This window comes from Pristiophorus japonicus, chromosome 17 (assembly GCF_044704955.1).
Source record: "Pristiophorus japonicus isolate sPriJap1 chromosome 17, sPriJap1.hap1, whole genome shotgun sequence".
NCBI lineage: Eukaryota > Metazoa > Chordata > Chondrichthyes > Pristiophoridae > Pristiophorus > Pristiophorus japonicus.
The window spans coordinates 57,303,218-57,323,573 of record NC_091993.1 but is presented as its reverse complement, the minus strand read 5'-3'; the positions used below and the strand labels follow the sequence as shown (position 1 = coordinate 57,323,573).

The 20,356-nt window shown below is 45.1% G+C and overlaps 1 protein-coding gene across 2 annotated transcripts in view; it reads right to left on the bottom strand.

Annotated features, from left to right (window-relative positions):
- Positions 1–9,176: 9,176 nt before the first annotated feature.
- Positions 9,177–20,356, bottom strand: part of LOC139227753 (uro-adherence factor A-like) — a 64,977-nt gene continuing 53,797 nt past the window's right edge. For both annotated transcript variants that reach the window (XM_070858750.1, XM_070858749.1), the window contains exon 4: positions 9,177–11,855. In XM_070858750.1, coding sequence (XP_070714851.1) covers positions 11,370–11,855 — 486 coding nt within the window. In that variant the 3' untranslated portion in view covers positions 9,177–11,369. The remainder of the gene's footprint in view (positions 11,856–20,356) is intronic.

Sequence of the window (20,356 nt, the reverse complement as noted above, 5' to 3'; positions counted from 1 at the left end):
TGATAGGTCCAAGTCAGCATGGATTTGTGAAAGGGAAATCATGCTTGACAAATCTTCTGGAATTTTTTGAGGATGTTTCCAGTAGAGTGGACAAGGGAGAACCAGTTGATGTGGTGTATTTGGACTTTCAGAAGGCTTGTGACAAGGTCCCACACAAGAGATTAATGTGTAAAGTTAAAGCACTTGGGATTGGGGGTAGTGTGCTGACGTGGATTGAGAACTGGTTGGCAGACAGGGAGCAAAGAGTAGGAGTAAATGGGTACTTTTCAGAATGGCAGGCAGTGACTAGTGGGGTACCGCAAGGTTCTGTGCTGGGGCCCCAGCTGTTTACATTGTACATTAATGATTTAGACGAGGGGATTAAATGTAGTATCTCCAAATTTGCGAATGACACTAAGTTGGGTGGCAGTATGAGCTGCGAGGAGAATGCTATGAGGCTGCAGAGTGACTTGGATAGGTTAGGTGAGTGGGCAAATGCATGGCAGATGAAGTATAATGTGGATAAATGTGAGGTTATCCACTTTGGTGGTAAATACAGAGAGACAGACTACTATCTGAATGGTGACAGATTAGGAAAAGGGGAGGTGCAACGAGACCTGGGTGTCATGGTACATCAGTCATTGAAGGTTGGCATGCAGGTACAGCAGGCGGTTAAGAAAGCAAATGGCATGTTGGCCTTATAGCGAGGGGATTTGAGTACAGGGGCAGGGAGGTGTTACTACAGTTGTACAAGGCCTTGGTGAGGCCACACCTGGAGTATTGTGTCCAGTTTTGATCTCCTAACTTGAGGAAGGACATTCTTGCTATTGAGGGAGTTCAGCGAAGGTTCACCAGACTGATTCCCGGGATGACGGGACTGACATATCAAGAAAGATTGGATCAACTGGGCTTGTATTCACTGGAGCTTAGAAGAATGAGGGCGGAATCTCATAGAAACGTTTCAAATTCTGACGGGTTTAGACAGGTTAGATGCAGGAAGAATGTTCCCAATGTTGGGGAAGTCCAGAACCAGGGGTCACAGTCTAAGGATACGGGGTAAGCCATTTAGGACCGAGATGAGGAGAAACTTCTTCACCCAGAGAATTGTGAACCTGTGGAATTCTCTACCACAGAAAGTTGTTGAGGCCAATTCACTAAATATATTCAAAAAGGAGTTAGGTGTGGCCCTTAATACTCGGGGAATCAAGGGGTATGGCGAGAAAGCAGGAATGGGGTACTGAAGTTGCATGATCAGCCATGAACTCATTGAATGGCGGTGCAGGCTCGAAGGGCCGAATGGCCTACTCCTGCACCTATTTCCTATGTTTTTATGTTTCTATGTTTTCACAGACCTGAGCACAAAATAATCTCGGCTGAAACTCCAATGCAGTACTGAGGGAGTGCTGCACTGTCGGAAGTGCAGTACTGAGGGAGTGCTGCACTGTCGGAGGTGCAGTACTGAGGGAGTGCTGCACTATCGGAGGTGCAGTACTGAGTGAGTGCTGCACTGTTGGAGGTGCAGTACTGAGGGAGTGCTGCACTGTCGGAGGTGCAGTACTGAGGGAGCGCTGCACTGTTGGAGGTGCCGTCTTTCGGATGCGACGTTAAACCAAGTCTGCTCTCTCAGGTTGACGTAAAAGATCCTATGGCACTATTTCGAAGAAGAGTTATCCCCGGTGTCCTGGCCAATATATATCCCTAACAAAAAAACAATTATCTGATCATTATCACATTGCTGTTTGTGGGAGCTTGCTGTGCGCAAATTGGCTGCCGCATTTCCTACATCATCATCATCATAGGCAATCCCTAGAAATCGAGGAAAACTTGCTTCCACTCTAAAACTGAGTTCTCAGGTGACTGAACAGTCCAATACGGGAATAATAGTCTCTATCACAGGTGGGGCAGACAGTCATTGGCAGAAAGGGTGGGTGGGGAATCTGGTTTGCCGCACGCTCTTTCCGCTGCCTGCATTTGGTTTCTGCATGCTCTTGGCAATGAGACTCGAGGTGCTCAGCGCCCTCCCGGATGCTCTTCCTCCACTTATGGTGGCCTTTGGCCAGAGACTCCCAGGTGTCGGTGGAGATGTTGTACTTTATCAAGGAGGCTTTGAGGGTGTTCTTGAAATGCTTCCTTTGTCCACCTGCGGCTCGCTTGCCGTGTAGGAGTTTCGAGTAGAGTGCTTGCTTTTGGAGTCTTGTGTTGGGCATGTGGACGATGTGACCTGCCAAACGGAACTGGTCGAGTGTGGCCAGTGCTTCGATGCTGGGGATGTTGGCCTGAGCGAGAACACTGATGTTGGTGCATCTGTCCTCCAAGAGGATTTGCACGATCTTGCGGATGCAGCATTAGTGGTACTTCTCCAGCGCTTTGAGATGTCTGCTGTATATGGTCTACATCTGTAAGCCATACAAGAGGGCGGGTATCACTACTGCCCTGTAGACCATGAGCTTGGTGCCAGATTTGAGGTCCTGGTCTTCAGTCTCTTCCTCAGGTGACCAAAGGCTGCGCTGGCACACTGGAGGTAGTGTTGGACCTCGTCATCGATATCTGCCCTTGCTGATAGTAGGCTCCCGAGGTATCGAAAGTGGTCCATGTTGTCCAATACAACAGCGACTACACTGCAAAAGTACTTCATTGGCTGTAAAGCGCTTTGAGATGTCCGGTGGTCGTGAAAGGCGCTATATAAATCCAAGACTTTCTTTTGTTACTCTATGCATGACTCCATTTAGTTTTGTGTTGCACCCATCATGTAATGAGCTGTAATGAAGCAGCAAGTGTTGGAGCTACAGAAAGCCTTAGTTCTCTGGACACTTGTCCTTGTGTAGGGCCTTGGATGTGAAGATTTGCTGCCATTTCCAGTAACTGCACATTGACTGTTGATGTGATCTCCCAACACTAGATGGCAGCAGATCAGCTGAATAGCAGGCGAGATAGTTTAAATTGATCCTTAATTGGAACGTTACTGATTTCAGATCCCCTCGAATGTAAAGGTACCGCATGGTCTGAAATTGAGATGCAAAGTCCCAGCTTTAATTCTAATCCTAATGGTAGTTGGTGGAGGTCGACAGTGTTTCATCCCAAATACAAATTTGGAAATGGTGAGCTGTCTGTGCTGGACTAATTCTTTCGCAAACATTGCCAAAGGCTTAGTGCTTTTTTTAAACATGTCTGGGATCATGCGAAGTGATTGTGCAAGGAAGCTGCCATTCTGATAAACCGGTTCAGCCTCATTGCAACAGGCTGGTTAATCATTTTGTCAGCCTGTTTATTATGGTGATTATAGGACAATGAGTTCTAATCACAGTGGGCTCCAGCAAAAAAGGATTAGAGTTGAGAATTGGGTTTTTGAAAACGTTGCTGGTTTTGACTGGGGAGAGGTGGGAACAGGAATGGGAAGGGGAAAATTCAACTTTTGGGATGGGGCAATTCTACAGGGTGGGAGGTTGGACAAGATTGTGCAATTACTAATTTGTGTAACATGTCTGGTCTTGTAATGTGCTGGATTCTGCAGGTTTCCCAGTCTGCAGACATGCAGCTTGACTCCAAATAAATCAGCACTGCATGTAATTGGTCTCATCTCAATTTGAATGTGGTTTTTGCTAATTAATGACCACATTCAGGCATTCCTCACAGTTGCAAATTGTTATGTCACTTGGCCCTGGGGTTTTCTGATGCCCTGGGGCTAAACCATTCCCAACGTATAATGGCCCAGTGCTGCTTCCATTCCACACCCAGAGCCGGGCTCTGCTGTTTGGGTTTGGGAGAGATGAGAATACGGCATTTGCTCTTTGTCCCAGTGAATTTCTCGTGAGTTTGCTAAGACCCAACTCTTGCTGCAAAACACTTGTTAATCTGGTAAAATTGACCAATTTGTCACACAATCTACTATTCTCAAGAGTGTTGGTACTATAACCTCCTGTCTTCCAATTCTTGGGCATTCCTGTGGGAAAGGGCGAAGAGTTATGGCACCAGTGGGCATAGGAATAGCCCCTCGAGCCTGATTCAATCAGATCATAGCTGATCTTTTCCGCAGCCTCCATATCCCTGACCCAACAAAAATCTATTGATCCGGGTCTTCAAAGCTCCAACTGGCCCCCAGCCTCCACAGTTTTTATGTGGAGCAAGTTCCAAATTTCCACTACACTTTGTGTGGCAAAAGTCCATCCTGATTTCACTCCTGAATAGCACAGCTCATTTTAAACCTGGAATAGATCACCCCTCGACTTTCTAAAGTACAGGAAATAGAAACCAAGTTTATGCAACCTGGCCTCATAATTTGATCCTTTAATCTCCAGTATCATTCTGGTGAATCTGTACTGACACCCTCCCGGGGTGAGGCCTACAAGTTCCTCTCCAAGTCACACACCATCCGGATTTGGAAATATATGGCCATTGCTTCATCGTTGCTGGGTCACAATATCCTGGAACTCCCTCCCTAACAGCACTGTGGGAGCACCTTCACCACACGGACTGCAGCGGTTCAAGAAGGCGGCTCACCTTCACCTTCTCAAGGGCAATGGGGGATGGGCAATAAATGACGACCTTGCCAGCCACGCCCACATCTCAAGAACAATTTTTTTTAAAATCTTTCCTGAGGTGCGGTGTCCCAAACAGAACTTGGTGCTGCAGGTGGGGTGTGACTGGCTGTGTACGACTGAAGCATAACTTCCTCTCCTTTTGTATTCCAACCCCCTTGAAATAGAGGCCAACAATTCATTAGCCTTTTTGATTTGATGTTTGTGTACTTGGAACTCCCACATTGCTTTGCTCCTCTACAATCTCATCATTTAGCTTCCAATTTATCTTTCTTGGGTCCAAAATGGATGACCTCAGACTCGCCCATATCGAATGTCATTTTCCATAGTTTTGCCCAATCACTTAATCTGTTTATATTCTTTTTGCAAATTCCTGCTCCCATCTACATTATTTACCGTTCCTCCTAACTTGGTGTCTTCCACAAACTTGGATATACAATTCTGGCAAAAAATTGAGGCCCAGAACAGATCCCTGGAGAACATCACTTGTCACCACCTCTGAGAACCTACCCTTTGACCCCACTCTCTGAGAACCTACCCTTTGACCCCACTCTCTGAGAACCTACCCTTTGACCCCACTCTCTGACTCCTACCCTTTGACCTCACTCTCTGAGAACCGACCCTTTGACCCCACCTCCCAACCAATTCACAACCCAAGGCTAAAGGCTATCTCCAATTTTGAGCACCCTCATTTTTTTAAATAATTACCTGTGTGGAACCTTATCGAATGCCTTCTGTATGTCCAGGTAGATAATGTCCAGTGACCCTTCCCTTTTTAGTGACCACTTCAAAACAAATTCAGTTCGATTAGTTAGACATCACTACTGATGGCTCTCTCTGATCAACTCATTTTTGTTTGAGTGCTCAGTTACTCTATTCCTATTTCGTATGCCAAGGCTGGTATTTATTGCCCATCCCTAATTGCTCTTGAGAAGGTGGTGGTGAGCCACCACCTTGAACCGCCTTATTCCCACAGTGTTGACTTTGTTGTAGCGGTTTGATACAACTGAGTGTCTCGCTGGGCCATGTCAGAGGGCAGTTAAGAGTCAACCACATTGCTGTGGGTCTGGAGTCACATTTCGGCCAGACCAGGTAAGGGCGGCAGATTTCCTTCCCTGAAGGACATTAGTGAATCAGACGGGTTTTACCACAATCCAGTAGTTTCATGGTCACCATTACTGATTAGAAGGATAGAGGGGATCTCATAGAAACGTATAAGATTCTGACGGGACTGGACAGATTAGATGCGGGAAGAATTTAGGACTGAGATGAGGAGAAACTTCTTCACTCAGAGAGTTGTTAACCTGTGGAATTCCCTGCTGCAGAGTGTTGTTGATGCCAGTTCATTGGATATATTCAAGAGGGAGTTAGATATGGCCCTTACGGCTAAAGGGATCAAGGGGTATGGAGAGAAAGCAGGAAAGGGGTACTGAGGGAATGATTAGCCATGATCTTATTGAATGGTGGTGCAGGCTCCTATTTTCTATGTTTCTATGTTACTGATACTAGCTTTTTAATTCCAGATTTATTTAATTAACTGAATGTAAATTGGGATCATTCGTCCAGGCTTCTGGATTACTAGCCCAGTAACAAAACCACTGTGCTACCGTACCCAGTACTTGTCCATTCTCTACCTCAATCAGTTGAACCAATGTTTAGTGGCCATTGCAGCCTGCCAGCATCTTGTGTTGCAAGTATTTGCAGCACACCCTTGTGTTGGTGTTTAAATGTACCCTAGCTCTAACATGGGATGCAAATTTTGTTTCAACCATGTGTATATTCATTTTAGGTGGTCATTGTGTGACATTACATTTCTTGTGCTTAAAATGGTTATGCTTTTAGACTTTCAAGTCAAGAGTTTCTTTCTATTTTTGCTGATGGTTTTCTATTGGGTATTGTGCTTTGCCCGAAGTTTTCTCCTTACAATTATCACAGCTTCGATTTTAAAGAGCACAAGATAAATGAAGATGCTACCTAAAGACTGAAAAAACACCAGTTCCCTGGTGCTCAGGACCAACTTTCTGCCCTTCACTGAGCTGCTTCTGGGATATGACTGTCTACCTTGTGACCTTGCTTACCAGAGCTGAATGTAGTGCTGGATGTTATCTGACCAGAGTGTAATTTAATTTGTGCATGCCTTCCTGATTTGTACTTTACTGATTGCCTTTATGTTCAGCATCCTATTACCTTTTGATTGGAAACAAAGGCATCTATTTGTGTATGGAAATGTATTACTTGTGCTCATGGTGTGGAGAGACATGGAACTCTTTCCCCTGTTACTGAACGTTTCCACCATTGTTCAAATGGGCAAGATGTAGTCCTTATTTTATATATTTTTTAAGTAATTGCCCTTAAAGTTTCCTCCCCTTAAGTTAATGGAGAACTCTCCAGTTACTACCTGCGGTGCTCTCAGGTTATAATCTTTGAATGTATTACTATATTTGATTTGTGCCGACTCTTCAAAATGGGGCATAAACTGATCCAAGGTTAATATAGATTTTCTGAAGGTGGAGTAACACAACTCTTCGACACTATATGACTAGCCTCCAACATTTGCAGTACTGTAGGACATCATTATTGTACATCTAACCTTCCTTTCAGAGCCATAGTGGCCTCTTGCCAGTGGGAGCTAGGTTCAAGTCCAGCCAGCTGCTGGGATCAAATATTTTGCCCAAACTTAATTTCATACAACTAATCTCAATCCAATTCATGGTCATCATCATAGGCAGTCCCTCAGAATCGAGGTAGACTTGCTTCCACTCTTAAAATGAGTTCTTAGGTGGCTGAAGAGTCCAATACGAGAGCCACAGTCCCTGTCACAGGTGGGACAGATAGTCGTTGAGGGAAGAGGTGGGTGGGGAGTCTGGTTTGCCGCACGCTCTTTCCGCTGCCTGCACTTGATTTCTGCATGCTCTCGCCGACGAGACTCGAGGTGCTCAGATGCACTGTCCTCCACTTAGGGCGGTCTTTGGCCAGGGACTCCCAGGTGTCAGTTCATGGTGGGTAGAGATTGACTGCACAACTGCCCTTAATTGAGCAACAACTGGCAATCACCTTCAATGCAGCCTGAGTGACTGCTGTGAACATTTCTGGTCTCCATATTATAAGAAGGATAGAGGCACTGGAGAAGGTGCAAAAAGAATACCAGAACTGAAAGGCTATACCGATCAAGAAAGTTTGAACAGGCTGGAGCTCTTTTCTGAAGAGAAGCCTGAGGGATGACCGGGTATCGGTCTTTACGATTATGAAGGGGTTCGATAGGATAGCTGCAGAGAAGATGTTTCCACATGTGGGAGACCAAAACTAGGGGCCACAAATATAGGACAGTCACTAATAAATCCAATCGGGAATTCAGAAGAAATTTTTTTACCCAGAGAGTGGTTAGAATGTGGAGCTCGCTATCAGAAAGAATAGTTGAGGCGAAGAGCATAGATGCATTTAAGGGGAAGCTTGATAAACACGAGGAAGGAGGTTGCAGGACATGTTAATGGGGTTAATGTGGTTAGATGAAGAGGCTCATGTGGAGCATATACCGCAGTATGGACGACCAGCTGGGGCGAATGGCCTGTTTCTGTGCTAAGTACTAAGTCATTGGAGTGCTTTTTTAATGGAGGTGCTGGTGTTTTGAATGAGATGTTCACCTGTTGGATGTAAAGGATTCCATGGCACTCGTCAAAGAGCAGAGACTTCTCCCAGTGTCCTGCTCAACATTCCACCCTGAATCACCACCAAAAAAAAATAACTTCCCACTTATTTTTTTGTTGGGATCTGGGCATCACTGGCATGGACAGTATTTGCCCTGGAGGTGGTGGTGATAAGATGCCTTCTTGAACCGCTGCAGTCCGTGTGGTGAAGGTGCTCCCACAGTGCTGTTAGGGAGGGAGTTCCAGGATTTTGACCCAGTAACAATGACGGAATGGTGATATATTTCCAAGTCAGGATGGTGTGACTTGGGAGAGCAACTTGCAGGTGATGGTGTCCCTATACACCTGCTGCCTTGTCCTTCTAGGTGGTAGAGGTCGTGAGTTTTGGAGGTGCTGTCGAAGAACCTTGGCGAGTTGCTGTAGTACATACTGTAGATGCACATTGCTGGTTGTGGGACTTCCTGTTGATAAGTTCGTTGCAGCATTTGCCTACATAGCAGTGACTATATTTCAAAAATAATGAATTGGTTGGCAAGTGTTTCGGGCCAGCTTGAGGATGTGAAAGATGCTATGTAAGTTTGTTTCGGGTTTTTTGCAGAGGCCATAGGGAAAAATGTTGTTGCTCATTTGTTGGGACAAAGAGGGAGCTTTGCTTTGCACCTGCTATACCTGAGCTAATAGCAGTGAGAAATGACCAGTTAATGTTTTAGTGATATCAGTTCAGGGATAAATATTTTCCAGGACACCTCCGCAGCTCTTTGCAGAGGGCATTGGCAAATCTACCCCAGGGGGCAGATGGAGTCTTCGGTTAACATCTCATGTGCAGTACTCCCTCTCTGTGCCGTGTTTGCCTGGATTATGTGCTCCAATTCCTGGAAACACACTTGAACCCACAACCTTTTGAGTCAGGTGAGAGTGCCATTGAACCAAGGCTTGACACTTACATAGTCTTGCATTCAGTGTACAATTCTAAAATTAAAATTAACCACTCAACTGCACAATCTGTTAAATGCATGTTTTATTTACTATATTCCAACAACCTACCTTGACTACAGCTTGTAAAAAATGAATGGTTGGCTTAGTACATCGCTGCTCAATCACACCAGCAGTTGTGTTCAAACCCAGCCCAGGATAATGGAAGTGAAAGTATCCTGCCCTTGTGCAAACATTACTGTATGAATCAGTTAGCAGGCATACAACTATGGTCAATAACTGCACCTTCACTCGTGTTTATATATTTTTTTTAAATAGCTGGTTTGGTAAATGGGGTGGAGGAAGTCCCAACATTGCTTCTGTTCTTCAAAGGTTGGGATTGGGCAAGGGCAACAGGTGCATAGGAACACTATCACCCAAGTTCCCATCACACATGATCCTGACTTGGACTTATCGCCATTCCTTCATTGTCACGGAGTCAAAATCCTCAGCCTCCCTACCTGCCAGCATCGTGGGAGCACCTTCACATGAACTGCAGTTGTTCAAGGCAGCGGCTTCTCCATCTTCTCAGGGGCAACTCGGGATGTGCAATAAATGCCGGCCTTGCTAGTGAATAATTTTAAAATAGCGTGATAAATAGATCAGAAGTGTATGAGTCACTGGTTACACCCTGCTCGATGTAAAGTATAGATTAAGCATCAGAAGGAATGACGACGAACGGGATACACAAGTCTCTGATGCAAGAGTTTGTCCTTTATCTTGACGGGTCACTCTGCATATTGATGCTTCCTGCTGCTTTGCTGCACACAAACTAATGGTCCAGATTAACCTCTTATTTTACAAAGGGAAGTTTAATTTGTACAATATGTATACTCCTGTCACTGGATGTCAAAGTACCAGTATTCTGCCGTTATCATTAACACCCGTGAGCAAACCCAGGAGAAGAATGCAGACAGGATGCTGTGGGCTATAGTTTGCTACCCAAAATCTTGCAATAACCCAACTGTCAAAGGTGATCACTTGAACTACCTCACTTTTTATTATGCTCATCAAGGCAAGGGCTAGTGAGTAGAACTTCAAGCTTTTAGTGGCAATATCAAGCACTCCCACATATATCCGAGCACAGAGAGCATAAAGCTCTGCCTCAATCCTTGAATGACACCAGTGCCACACCAGCCATCCCTTCTCCTCAGAGATTCCCAATTATGGCCAGTTTATTGGGACTGGGACTAGCCAGTTTCACGCAGGACCCTTGCAGCCAGAGACTGTCATGATGCCAGAATGGGCTAGATTTGTACACAGGTCCCAGAGGTGAAAGTGCAGTAGCTAAGCCATTATGCTACCCTGTTCTCTGAAGTACCTCACTTGCATACCAGAGGAAGCAAATCTTGAATGAATAGTCCTAGTCATTCCTCTTCACTCAAGCAGCTGGGAATACGATCAATTCACCCCAGCTGTGAATAATAACCAGCACTCACACAAGGCTCTCTGCACTCGGGCAAAGCCTCGACGAGCAAAGAGGAGCCTTATGCCCACAGCTCCTTAGTAAAGGCCTCTGCTGAATATGTTGTTCAAAGAAGTGCTTCCTGGCACTGTGTAGTCACCCGTTGGCGAGGTTACACATGAAACCACACAGTAGGATAGGACTAAGCTCATCGATGTACACAGAAACATGGGTAGAACTGCAGGCACTGATCCCACAACACACTAATAAAAAGCTGCAACCCCCAGTTCATTAGAAACACATTTAATGTATTCACTAACCTCATGATCCTGGCTAGAATCTCTTGTACCAAAAAGTAAGAATCATAAATTAAAAACTTGCTAGCTAAGATTTTTGAGATGAAACTGCATTCTTATTCCAGCTAATTATTTAATACAACAAATTTATTGCCAGAGCCGTTTAATATTGAACAATAGTAAACAACAATGATTCATTTTTGGACAATGGGAAAAAGAGCTCTATTAAACACCCCAATAGTCTATACACAATAGCAAAATACAAATCGAAATCTTGGAAATCCAAAGAACAATGTAGAAATCCTTTTTTTTTTAAAATAAAGTGACTATTCACAACTATTGAATTTAAATATACAGGAACAAATATTGGTCACAATCTTCCTGTAGGAATATATAACAGTTGCAGCATTCCTTGGGAGCTTGGCGTTGGGTCTATCCAGTATTGGGTTTCCTGTGTTTGTACGCAGCTCCTCTCACTACTTTCTTGAAAGTTGGTGTTTAGCATACATTATATAACGTATTCAGTTCTCTCCATGAACTACAGTATAATGGACTCCAAAGTAGCAGAATCAGAGGTGGCATTTGAAATTGAGATTCTCTTCCGCATCTTATCCAATGCAGCCTGCTTCTCCTTCAGAACTTCTTTGAGGCGATTTATTTTCTCGTCTCTGACTGTTTCATCTAACTCGAGTGGGTCAGCTGATGTGAAGCCTGCAGGGATTTCCAATTCGAGAGGGTGCGGCTTATGAGGGGATGGAGGTGCACTGCTTTCCTCCCCAGCAGCCAGACTGTTCAGCTCGAGCAAGGATGAAGCTGTCAGACAGGGTAGCAATGCTGGGACAGAATTCTCAGTGTCCACAGTCTCCAGGCTTCCGATATCAAGGTCCCCACATGTCTCCATTTGGGAATCAGCAGAGGTTTGGGAATAAGTGTCATCTTCGTGGTGCTTTGTCCTCTTGGCAGTTACAGATTGATCAGTCCAAGCTGGGGTTAGACCGCCAGAGGTCTCAAGCTCCACTTCAGCCTGCAGGAGAGATTTAAAAGGATTAGTGTGGTTTTTTATCCTTTTGTGAAGAATAGGACAAAGTTTGGGCCAGCGTGTTCTCCATCTCTAAGCTTAAACCCAAAAATCTCACCTTTACGGCAACAAGTCTGGAAATGATCCTAATTGTTTGTGTGAGTAATTAGTAAAATACTTTGTTAAACTTTAAAGGGGCCGAAATTGGCCACCGCCCAAAACGATTCACACCTACTGCTCTTTAAGTGTTACAGCCGCCCCAATGCCTCTCCACACAGACCCATGGCCGTCGCTTTCAGGGGTTATAAGCCGCCTTATAGAATGGGGCCAATTTCGGCCCCGAAGATTTTGCCTTTGTAAATACAGACCAGAAACTATTCAACTGGCAAGGATAATGATGGCAAATGGCACGGATTTAAATCCACAAACTGAACCAGAAAATTCTCAATATATAGGACTGTGACTGGATGGCTTGGCTCCAATTGTTAAAACATTTTAAAATGTATTTAACTGATAAACGTGAAACCAACCAAGAGCATGTTTATACTTCAACTTTAGCATTGCTGCAAAGTCGCTGTGTAAAGCTGGAGTCTGGGCCTCACCTGACTCGAAAGAGGTAATCTCACATCCTTGCATTGTCAAACTCAGTTTACAGAGTGCTCAGCGGTTTCTGGCACCACCGAGACACAAACCAACCTGGAGTTCATCAAACTTTTAGACACTGAACCTGTAACTGTGGGAGAGGACTTTGCACATATATATACCTATAGCACAAGCTATTCAGCCCAACTGGGCTCGGCCAGTGTTTATACTCAACGTAAGCCTCTTCCCACTCCAATCACCTCGCCCCACCCTGCCCCCTGTATCCCTCTCCCTCATGTAGGCATCAAGCCTTTCCTTAAACCCATCAATGCTATAAGCTCAAGCACTCAATATGGCAGAGAGTTCCACATTCTCATTACTCTGAGAAAAGAAATTCCTTTATTTTGATTTATTACCGTTGTAGATGCCTATGCCCGTATTCATGGGACACAGGCACCACTACTGGGACAGGAAGGGACTGTACCACTGGAATGGGCTCCACCTGAACCGGAGTGGGAGCAGTGTCTGAGCTATGGAAAGGACTTAAAACTAGTAAGATGGAAGGAGGGATCTGGTAAAAATAACATAAGCCTGAAGATAAAATAGGAGATGAGAGCAAAAAATAGACCAAGGCAAGGAATAAGGATAACAGTCAAGGAATAGATACAGTTATAGAACGCAAGTATAAAATTACTTAAAAATAAAGTGAATGGAACAATTAATAAAACCAAAATTAAATTGCCTGTGCAGTAATGTACACATCATCTGAAACAAAACACGGGAAACTGGAGGCAGTAATTCACAGCGAGGAGTCAGATGTAGTAGAGATAATTAAACGTGGCTTATAGAACAGGACTGGCAGTTAAATATTGCAGGATAGCACAGATTTAGAAAGGATAGGGAAATACGGAGGATGGGACAGCTGTACTAATTACAGACAACAACATGGCAACAAAAAGAGGGACATAACTCACATTAAGATGGACACAGAATCCATACGGATTGAGACAAAGAATAAGAAGGGATCGATCACATGAATAGTGATAATCTACAGACCACCCAATAGTGGAAGGGAAGTGGAGGAAGAAATATGTCGACAAATCTATGAAATAAGTAAAAGACATACAATACTATTCATGAGAGATTTCAACTACCCCCCAAATAAACTGACGAGAGGTAGGGAAAGGGGAAGCGTTTTTACAGTATGTTCAGGACTCCTTTCTTACCTAGTATGTAAGAAACAAAACAAGAGAGGAATCACTACTGGATCTGGTAATGCAAAATGAACCTCAGCAGATAAGAAAAGTAAGCACATGAGGAACATATAGGCAATAGTGATCATAACATAATAAGGTATAAAATAATGATTGAAAAAGACAAAGGCAAGAGTAGCAGATTGGAGAAAAGCGAACTTGGAGGAGATAAGAATGGAACTAGGGAAGATAAAATGGAAAAAGATTATCAAAGTGACAGGACAGAGGGAATTATTTTCAAAGGTGATCGAGAGCTCTGGAGAAATATATTCCACTAAAAAGCAAGAACATAATAGTCAATAATGAAATCCCATGGATGAATAAAGAAACAATGGTAAAATTGAAAGTATGTACATAGGCAATAAAGGGGAGCGTGACAAAAGGGAATACAAAGAGGTTAGGAAAGAAGTTAAAAAAAAAATTAGGAAAGCAAAGCAGAACTAAAGAATTAAATTATCAAGGAATATAAAAAGAAATAGCAAGTATTCTACAGACACAAATCGCAAAATGAAAATCAGGATTATGGATAGGGGCCACTAAGAGATGCACAAGATAAACTCATAGGTAATGACAGCGAATTAGCAGAAATATTGAATAGTTACCATGCCTCAGTATTTAGTAGGAAGACTAACCAGGTGGACATGACAGTAGAAGAAGAGATCAAAAAAGATAAGACATTTAAGATAGAAAGGGGGGGGAGGGAATTAATGGACAAACTAATCTAACTTATGTTGAACTTGGAAGATGCACTGAGGATAGCAAAGGCACAGAATGTACTCTGGGTGGGGGACTTCAATATCCATCACCAAGTGTGCCTCGGTTGCACTACTACTGACCGAGCTGGCCAAGTCGTGAAGACCAGATGGGTTTGCGGCAGGTTGAGAGAGAGCCAGCACAAAGGGAAAAATCTACTTGACCTGGTTCTCACCAATCTACCTTTCTCAGATGCATCTGTCCATGACGGCATTGGTAGCAGTGACCATCACAGTCATTGTGGAGATGGTCCCATCTTCACACTGAGGGCACCCTCCATTGTGTTGTGTGGCACTACCACCATGCTAAATGGGATAGATTCAGAACAGATCTAGCAGCTCAAAACTGGGCATCCATGAGTCGCTGTGGGCCATCAGCAGCAGCAGAATTGTATTCCACCACAATCTGTAACCTCATGGTCCGGCATATCCCTCACTCTACCATTACCATCAAGCCAGGGGACCAACCCTGGTTCAATGAGGAGAATAGAAGAGCATGCCAGAAGTAGCACCAGGCGTACCTAAAAATGAGGTGCCAATCTGGTGAAGCCACAAAACAGGACTTCATGCATGCTAAACGGTGGAAACAGCATGCTTTGGAAAGCGCTAAGCAATCCCACAATCGGATCAAAGCTGTACAGTTCTGCCACATCCAGTCGTGAATGGTGGTGGAAAATGAAACAATTAATGGGAGGGGGCTCCATGAATATTGACATCTTCAATGATGGCAGAGCCCAGCACGTGAGTGGCATCCATCTGCTAAGTGAATGATCCATCTCGGCCTCCTTATGACGTCCCCACCATCACAGATAACAGTCATCAGCAAATTCGATTCACTTCATTTGATTTCAAGAAACAGCTAAACGCACTGGATACAGCAAACGAAATGGACCCCAACGATTTGGTCTGGAACTAGCCACACCTCTAACCAAGCTGTTCCAGCTACAACCCAACAATGTAGAAAACTGCCCCGCTATGTCCTGTCCACAAGAAGCAGGACAAATCCAATCCACCCCATCAGTCTACTCTCAATCATCAGCAAACTGATAGAAGGAGACGTCGACAGAGCGATCAAGTGGCACTTCATAGAATCATAGAAATTTACAGCACGGCAGGAGGTCTTTTCGGCCCATCGTGTCCGCGCCGGCCGACAAAGAGTTATCCAACCTAATCCCACTTTCTAGCTCTTGGTCCATAGCCCTGTAAGTTACGGCACTTCAGGTGCACATCCAAGTACTTTTTGAATATGGTGAGGGTTTCTGCCTCTACCACCCTTTCAGATAGTGAGTTCCAGACCCCCACCACCCTCTGGGTGAAGACATTTCCCCTCAAATCCCCTTTAAGCCTCCTACCAATTACTTTAAATCTATACCCCCTGGTTGTTGACCCCTCTGCAGGGAAATAAGTCCTTCCTATCCACTTTATCTAGGCCCCACAATATTATACACCTCAATAAGGTCTCCCCTCAGCCTCCTCTGTAATCTCACACTTCTCCAGATTGAATTCCATTTGCCACTGTTCTGCCCACCTGACCAGTTCATTGATACCTTCATGAAGTCTACAGCTTTCTTCTCCATTTTCAAACACACGGCTAATTTTTCTATTGTCTGCAAACTTTTTAATCACACCCCCTACATTCAATTCTAAATCATTGATATACACCACAAAAAGCAAGTTCCTAGTACTGAGCCCTGCAGAACCCCACTGGAAACAGCCTTCCAGTCACAAAAACACCCATCAACCATTACCCTTTGCTTCCTGCCTCTGAGCCAATTTTGGATCCAACTTGCCACTTTGCCATGGTCTTTTACTTTCGTGACCAGTCTGCCATGTGGGACCTTATCAAAAGCTTTGCTAAAATCCATATGCACTACATTAAACGCACTACCCTCATCGACCCTCCTTGTTACCACCTCAAAAAATTCAATCAAGTTAGTCAGACACGACCTTCCCTTAACAAATCCACGCTGACTGTGGATTAATGTGGTTTTTTTAAATGTCCCTCAAAATGTTTCCAATAATTTTCCCATCACCGCGGTTAGGCTGACTGGCCTGTAATTATTCGGTCTATCCCGTTCTCCCTCCGGCATCACACTTACTCCCAATAACCTGCTAACTGACACTCAGTTTGGGTTCCGCCAGGACCACTCAGCTCCAGACCTTGGTCTAAACATGGACAAAAGAACTGAATTTCAAAAGAACTGAGGTGAGGTGAGAGTGACTGCCCTTGACATCAAGGCAGCATTTGACAGAGTATGGGATCAAGGATCCCTAGTAAAATTGAAGTCAATGAGAATCAGGGGGAAAACTCTCCACTGGCTGGAGTCATACCCAGCACAAAGGAAGATGGTTGTGGTGGTTGGAGGCCAATCATCTCAGCCCCAAAATATCGCTGCAGGAGTTCCTCAGGGCAGTGTCCTAGGCCCAACCATCAATGACCCTGTCTCCATCATAAGGTCAGAAATGGGAATTGCTCGCACAGGGGGCAGTTCCATTTGAAATTCCTCAAGTAACGGACCAGAAATTCCAGCCTCCCGGATCGGTACGGACCCGGGAAGGCATCGCAAAAGCCGATTTTCAGCGCACCATGCACAAGCGCTGAAAACCGTTTTTCCGATCTGTCAAGCTGGAGCTTACAGATCCTCCGTATCTCGGGAGCCAGGACATTTACATGGGCAAGATTGCGGGATTTACCCATATCTTGCCCAGCAAATATCCTCAAAACTCTTGCGCCTGATAAAAGCAGGCACATAGCCTATTTTTACAAGTGTAAAAGTTTAAAAAAACAAAAACATTTTAAAATAAAATTATAAAAACACATTTTATTGTTAAAAACCCTTCCCACGACTGTAAGTTTATTTTAAACCACAATTAAAAAAACTTTTTAAAATATTGGAATTTTTTTAAATAAAATACATAAATAACTAATTTAAATTAATAAAAATATGTGGTGTATTTTTTTAAATTTTTTATTAGAGTTGTGTGTGTTTGGGGTGGGGGGGGGGGGGTGTTTCTCAACTTACGGAGTTCCTATTATTATGAATGAGAATGTACTTTACCTGGATTGGCTGCCCAGAGCCATGTGACTGCAGCTCCAGCCCTGTGCATGTCTAGACATGCACGCGGTCCGATGCGCAGTCAGTGGAGGCCTCAGGACCGGGAACTCGCGTAGGCCCAGCAGGAACAGGTAGGTGCACATCTTTAAGTTTATCCCTCAATCGCCCACGGGAAGCAGCCGACCGGGATTTCTGGGCCAATGAAGCAATTCTTGCCCACATGCAGCACGACCTGGACAATATTCAGGCTTGGGCTGTTAAGTGGCAAGTAACACAAGTGCCAGGCAATGACCATCTCCAACAAGCAAGTCTAACCACCGCCTCTTGACATTCAACGGCATTACCATCGCCGAATCCCCTAACATCAACATCTTGGGGGTCACCATTGACCAGAAACTTAACTGGACCAGCCACATAAATACTGTGGCTACAAGAGCAGGTCGGAGGCTGGGTATTCTGCAGCGAGTAACTAACCTCTTGAATCACCAAAACCTTTCCACCATCTACAAGGCACAAGTCAGGAGTGTAATGGAATACTCTCCACTTTCCTGGATGAGTGCAGCTCCAACAACACTCAAGAGGCTTGACACCATCCAGGACAAAGCAACCAGTTTGATCGACACCCCATTTACCATCTTAAACATCCACTTCCTCCACCACCGGCGCACCGTGGCTGCAATGTGTACCATCTACAAGATGCACTGCAATATATACTATCTACAAGATGCAACTCGCCAAGGCTTCAAAAACCTAGAAGGACAAGGGCAGCAGGCGCATGGGAACACCACCACCTCCAAGTTCCCCTCCGAGTCACACACCATCCTGACTTGGAAATATATCGGCCGTTCCTTCATCATTGCTGGGTCAAAATTGTGGAACTCCCTCCCTAACAGCACTGTGGGAGCACCTTCACCACACGGACTGCAGCGGTTCAAGGCAGCGGCTCACCACCACCTTCTCAAGGGGCAATTAGGGATGGGCAATAAATGCCGGCCTTGGCAGAGACGCCCTCATCCCAGGAAGCTGGTAGCAGAATGGATAATGGAAGAATGTGGGCTTTTGAGGGTATTTAGAAGGATTAGGCATGGCAGGAGATAAGTGACCTGAGCTTTTTGTTGGAACAGCTGTTCTGCAAAATCCGCGGCTGTCTGACTCTCAGGATGACGTGTGATCACAAGCAATTTTCCCTTTAAGCTGCGCGGCTCTGTGTCCTCCCACACAACTGGCTCTCCGATGGGAAAGATCGCGCATGTGCCGTATTTTGAATGGGCCACACAGCTCCCCCCCTAAAAAAATTAATAGAAACATCGATCACAGGTGGCCTTGTTATTGCAAAAGAAAGTGAAGAGGAGAACAGGGAGACTCGGAGCTGTCTACAGATCATCTCTTGCAATGTATATGGGAATGCGCAAACTTTTGTGAGTCATTGAAATATAACTAAATATAAACCCCGTTTACTCTTTTTCATTATTAAGCTTTGCTAGATTGTAGTTTAATATTAATATCAATAGCTTATAGTTTTTTATTTTAGATTTATTTCTCATCTGTTAAAATTAGGGAAAAGTATGTTTCAGTCTAGATTTCAATCAGTTAGAACTCATGTTGTCTTCATTGTCCTTCGTTGTGTCATCACCATGGAAACAGAAAAAGCTTGCACTAAGGCCTCTGAAGCAGATAAAGGAGGCCCAAGGCCTGTGCCTGGACACAGAACTTGCTGTGTGTTGTCCCTCCTGTGACAGGGACTGTGGCTCCCGTATTGGACTGTTCAGCCACCTAGGGACTCATTTTAAGAGTGGAAGCAAGTCTTCCTCGATTGAGAGAGATATGATGATGTGTGTATGATTGGATGGATTTCACTGCCGTTTCAGTTTTTGGGGTGTAAAGTAGGTTTGGGCCATTGTTAATGTACAAGGGCCAGGAAGGGCACTGATCCAGACAGGTACAGGTGGCTATAGGAGTAGGAGGAACGAGGAATGGGCCTTCTACCCAAGAAAGACTTGCATTTATATAGCGCCTTTCACGACCACCGGACGTCTCAAAGCACTTTTGGAGTGTAGTCACTGTTATAATGTGGGAAACACAGCAGCCAATTTGCGCACAGCAAGCTCCCCCACACAGCAATGTGATAATGACCAGATCATCTGTTTTGTTATTTTGATTGAGGGATAAATATTGGCCAGGACAAGAAAAGGTAATATAATTTTGAATTGCATTTTGTAAACTTCTGCTCAAGTACTGAGTGTATTAAGTCTTACTTATGCTTAAATAAAATCAAACGGTTACCAATATAGGGCCCAGAAAGTGCGCCGAAAAAAAACTTACCTATTCTCCGGCTCCCTGCAGGTCCTCTGGAGCTGGGCGCGGCGCAGCACGAGCTGTTGGGGACGGAGCCAGGTCCCTGCGCTGAAAACAGTGCCGGGACCTCTGCACATTCGCGCTTCAGTGGGCACGCATGTGCAGTAGCTCCAGGCGCCCAAAACTGTGGGAGGGGCCCGAAGCACGCAGCCCCTAGCCGAATGGCCTCACTGGGGCTGCGTGGATAAAGCTCCTGCCACCCGCCCCGCCCCTCACCGGACCTCCGCGACTCTCTCTCCCCTCTCCCCCCCCCGCGACTCTCTCTTCCCCCAGCCCCCCCTCCCCACCCTGGACCTCCGTGACCCCCCCGAGACCCGACGCCACCTACCTGTAAATCCAGCCCGAGGTCTTGGGCCCGGCCGTACAGCCTCCTTATCTCCCCCCCTCCCCTCCCTCCCTCTCTCCTTCGCTCCCTCCCTCCTCTCCTTCCCTCCCTCCCTCCCTCCCTCTCTCCTTCCCTCCCTCCCTCTCTCCTCCTCTCTCCTTCCCTCCCTCCTCTCCTCTCCTCC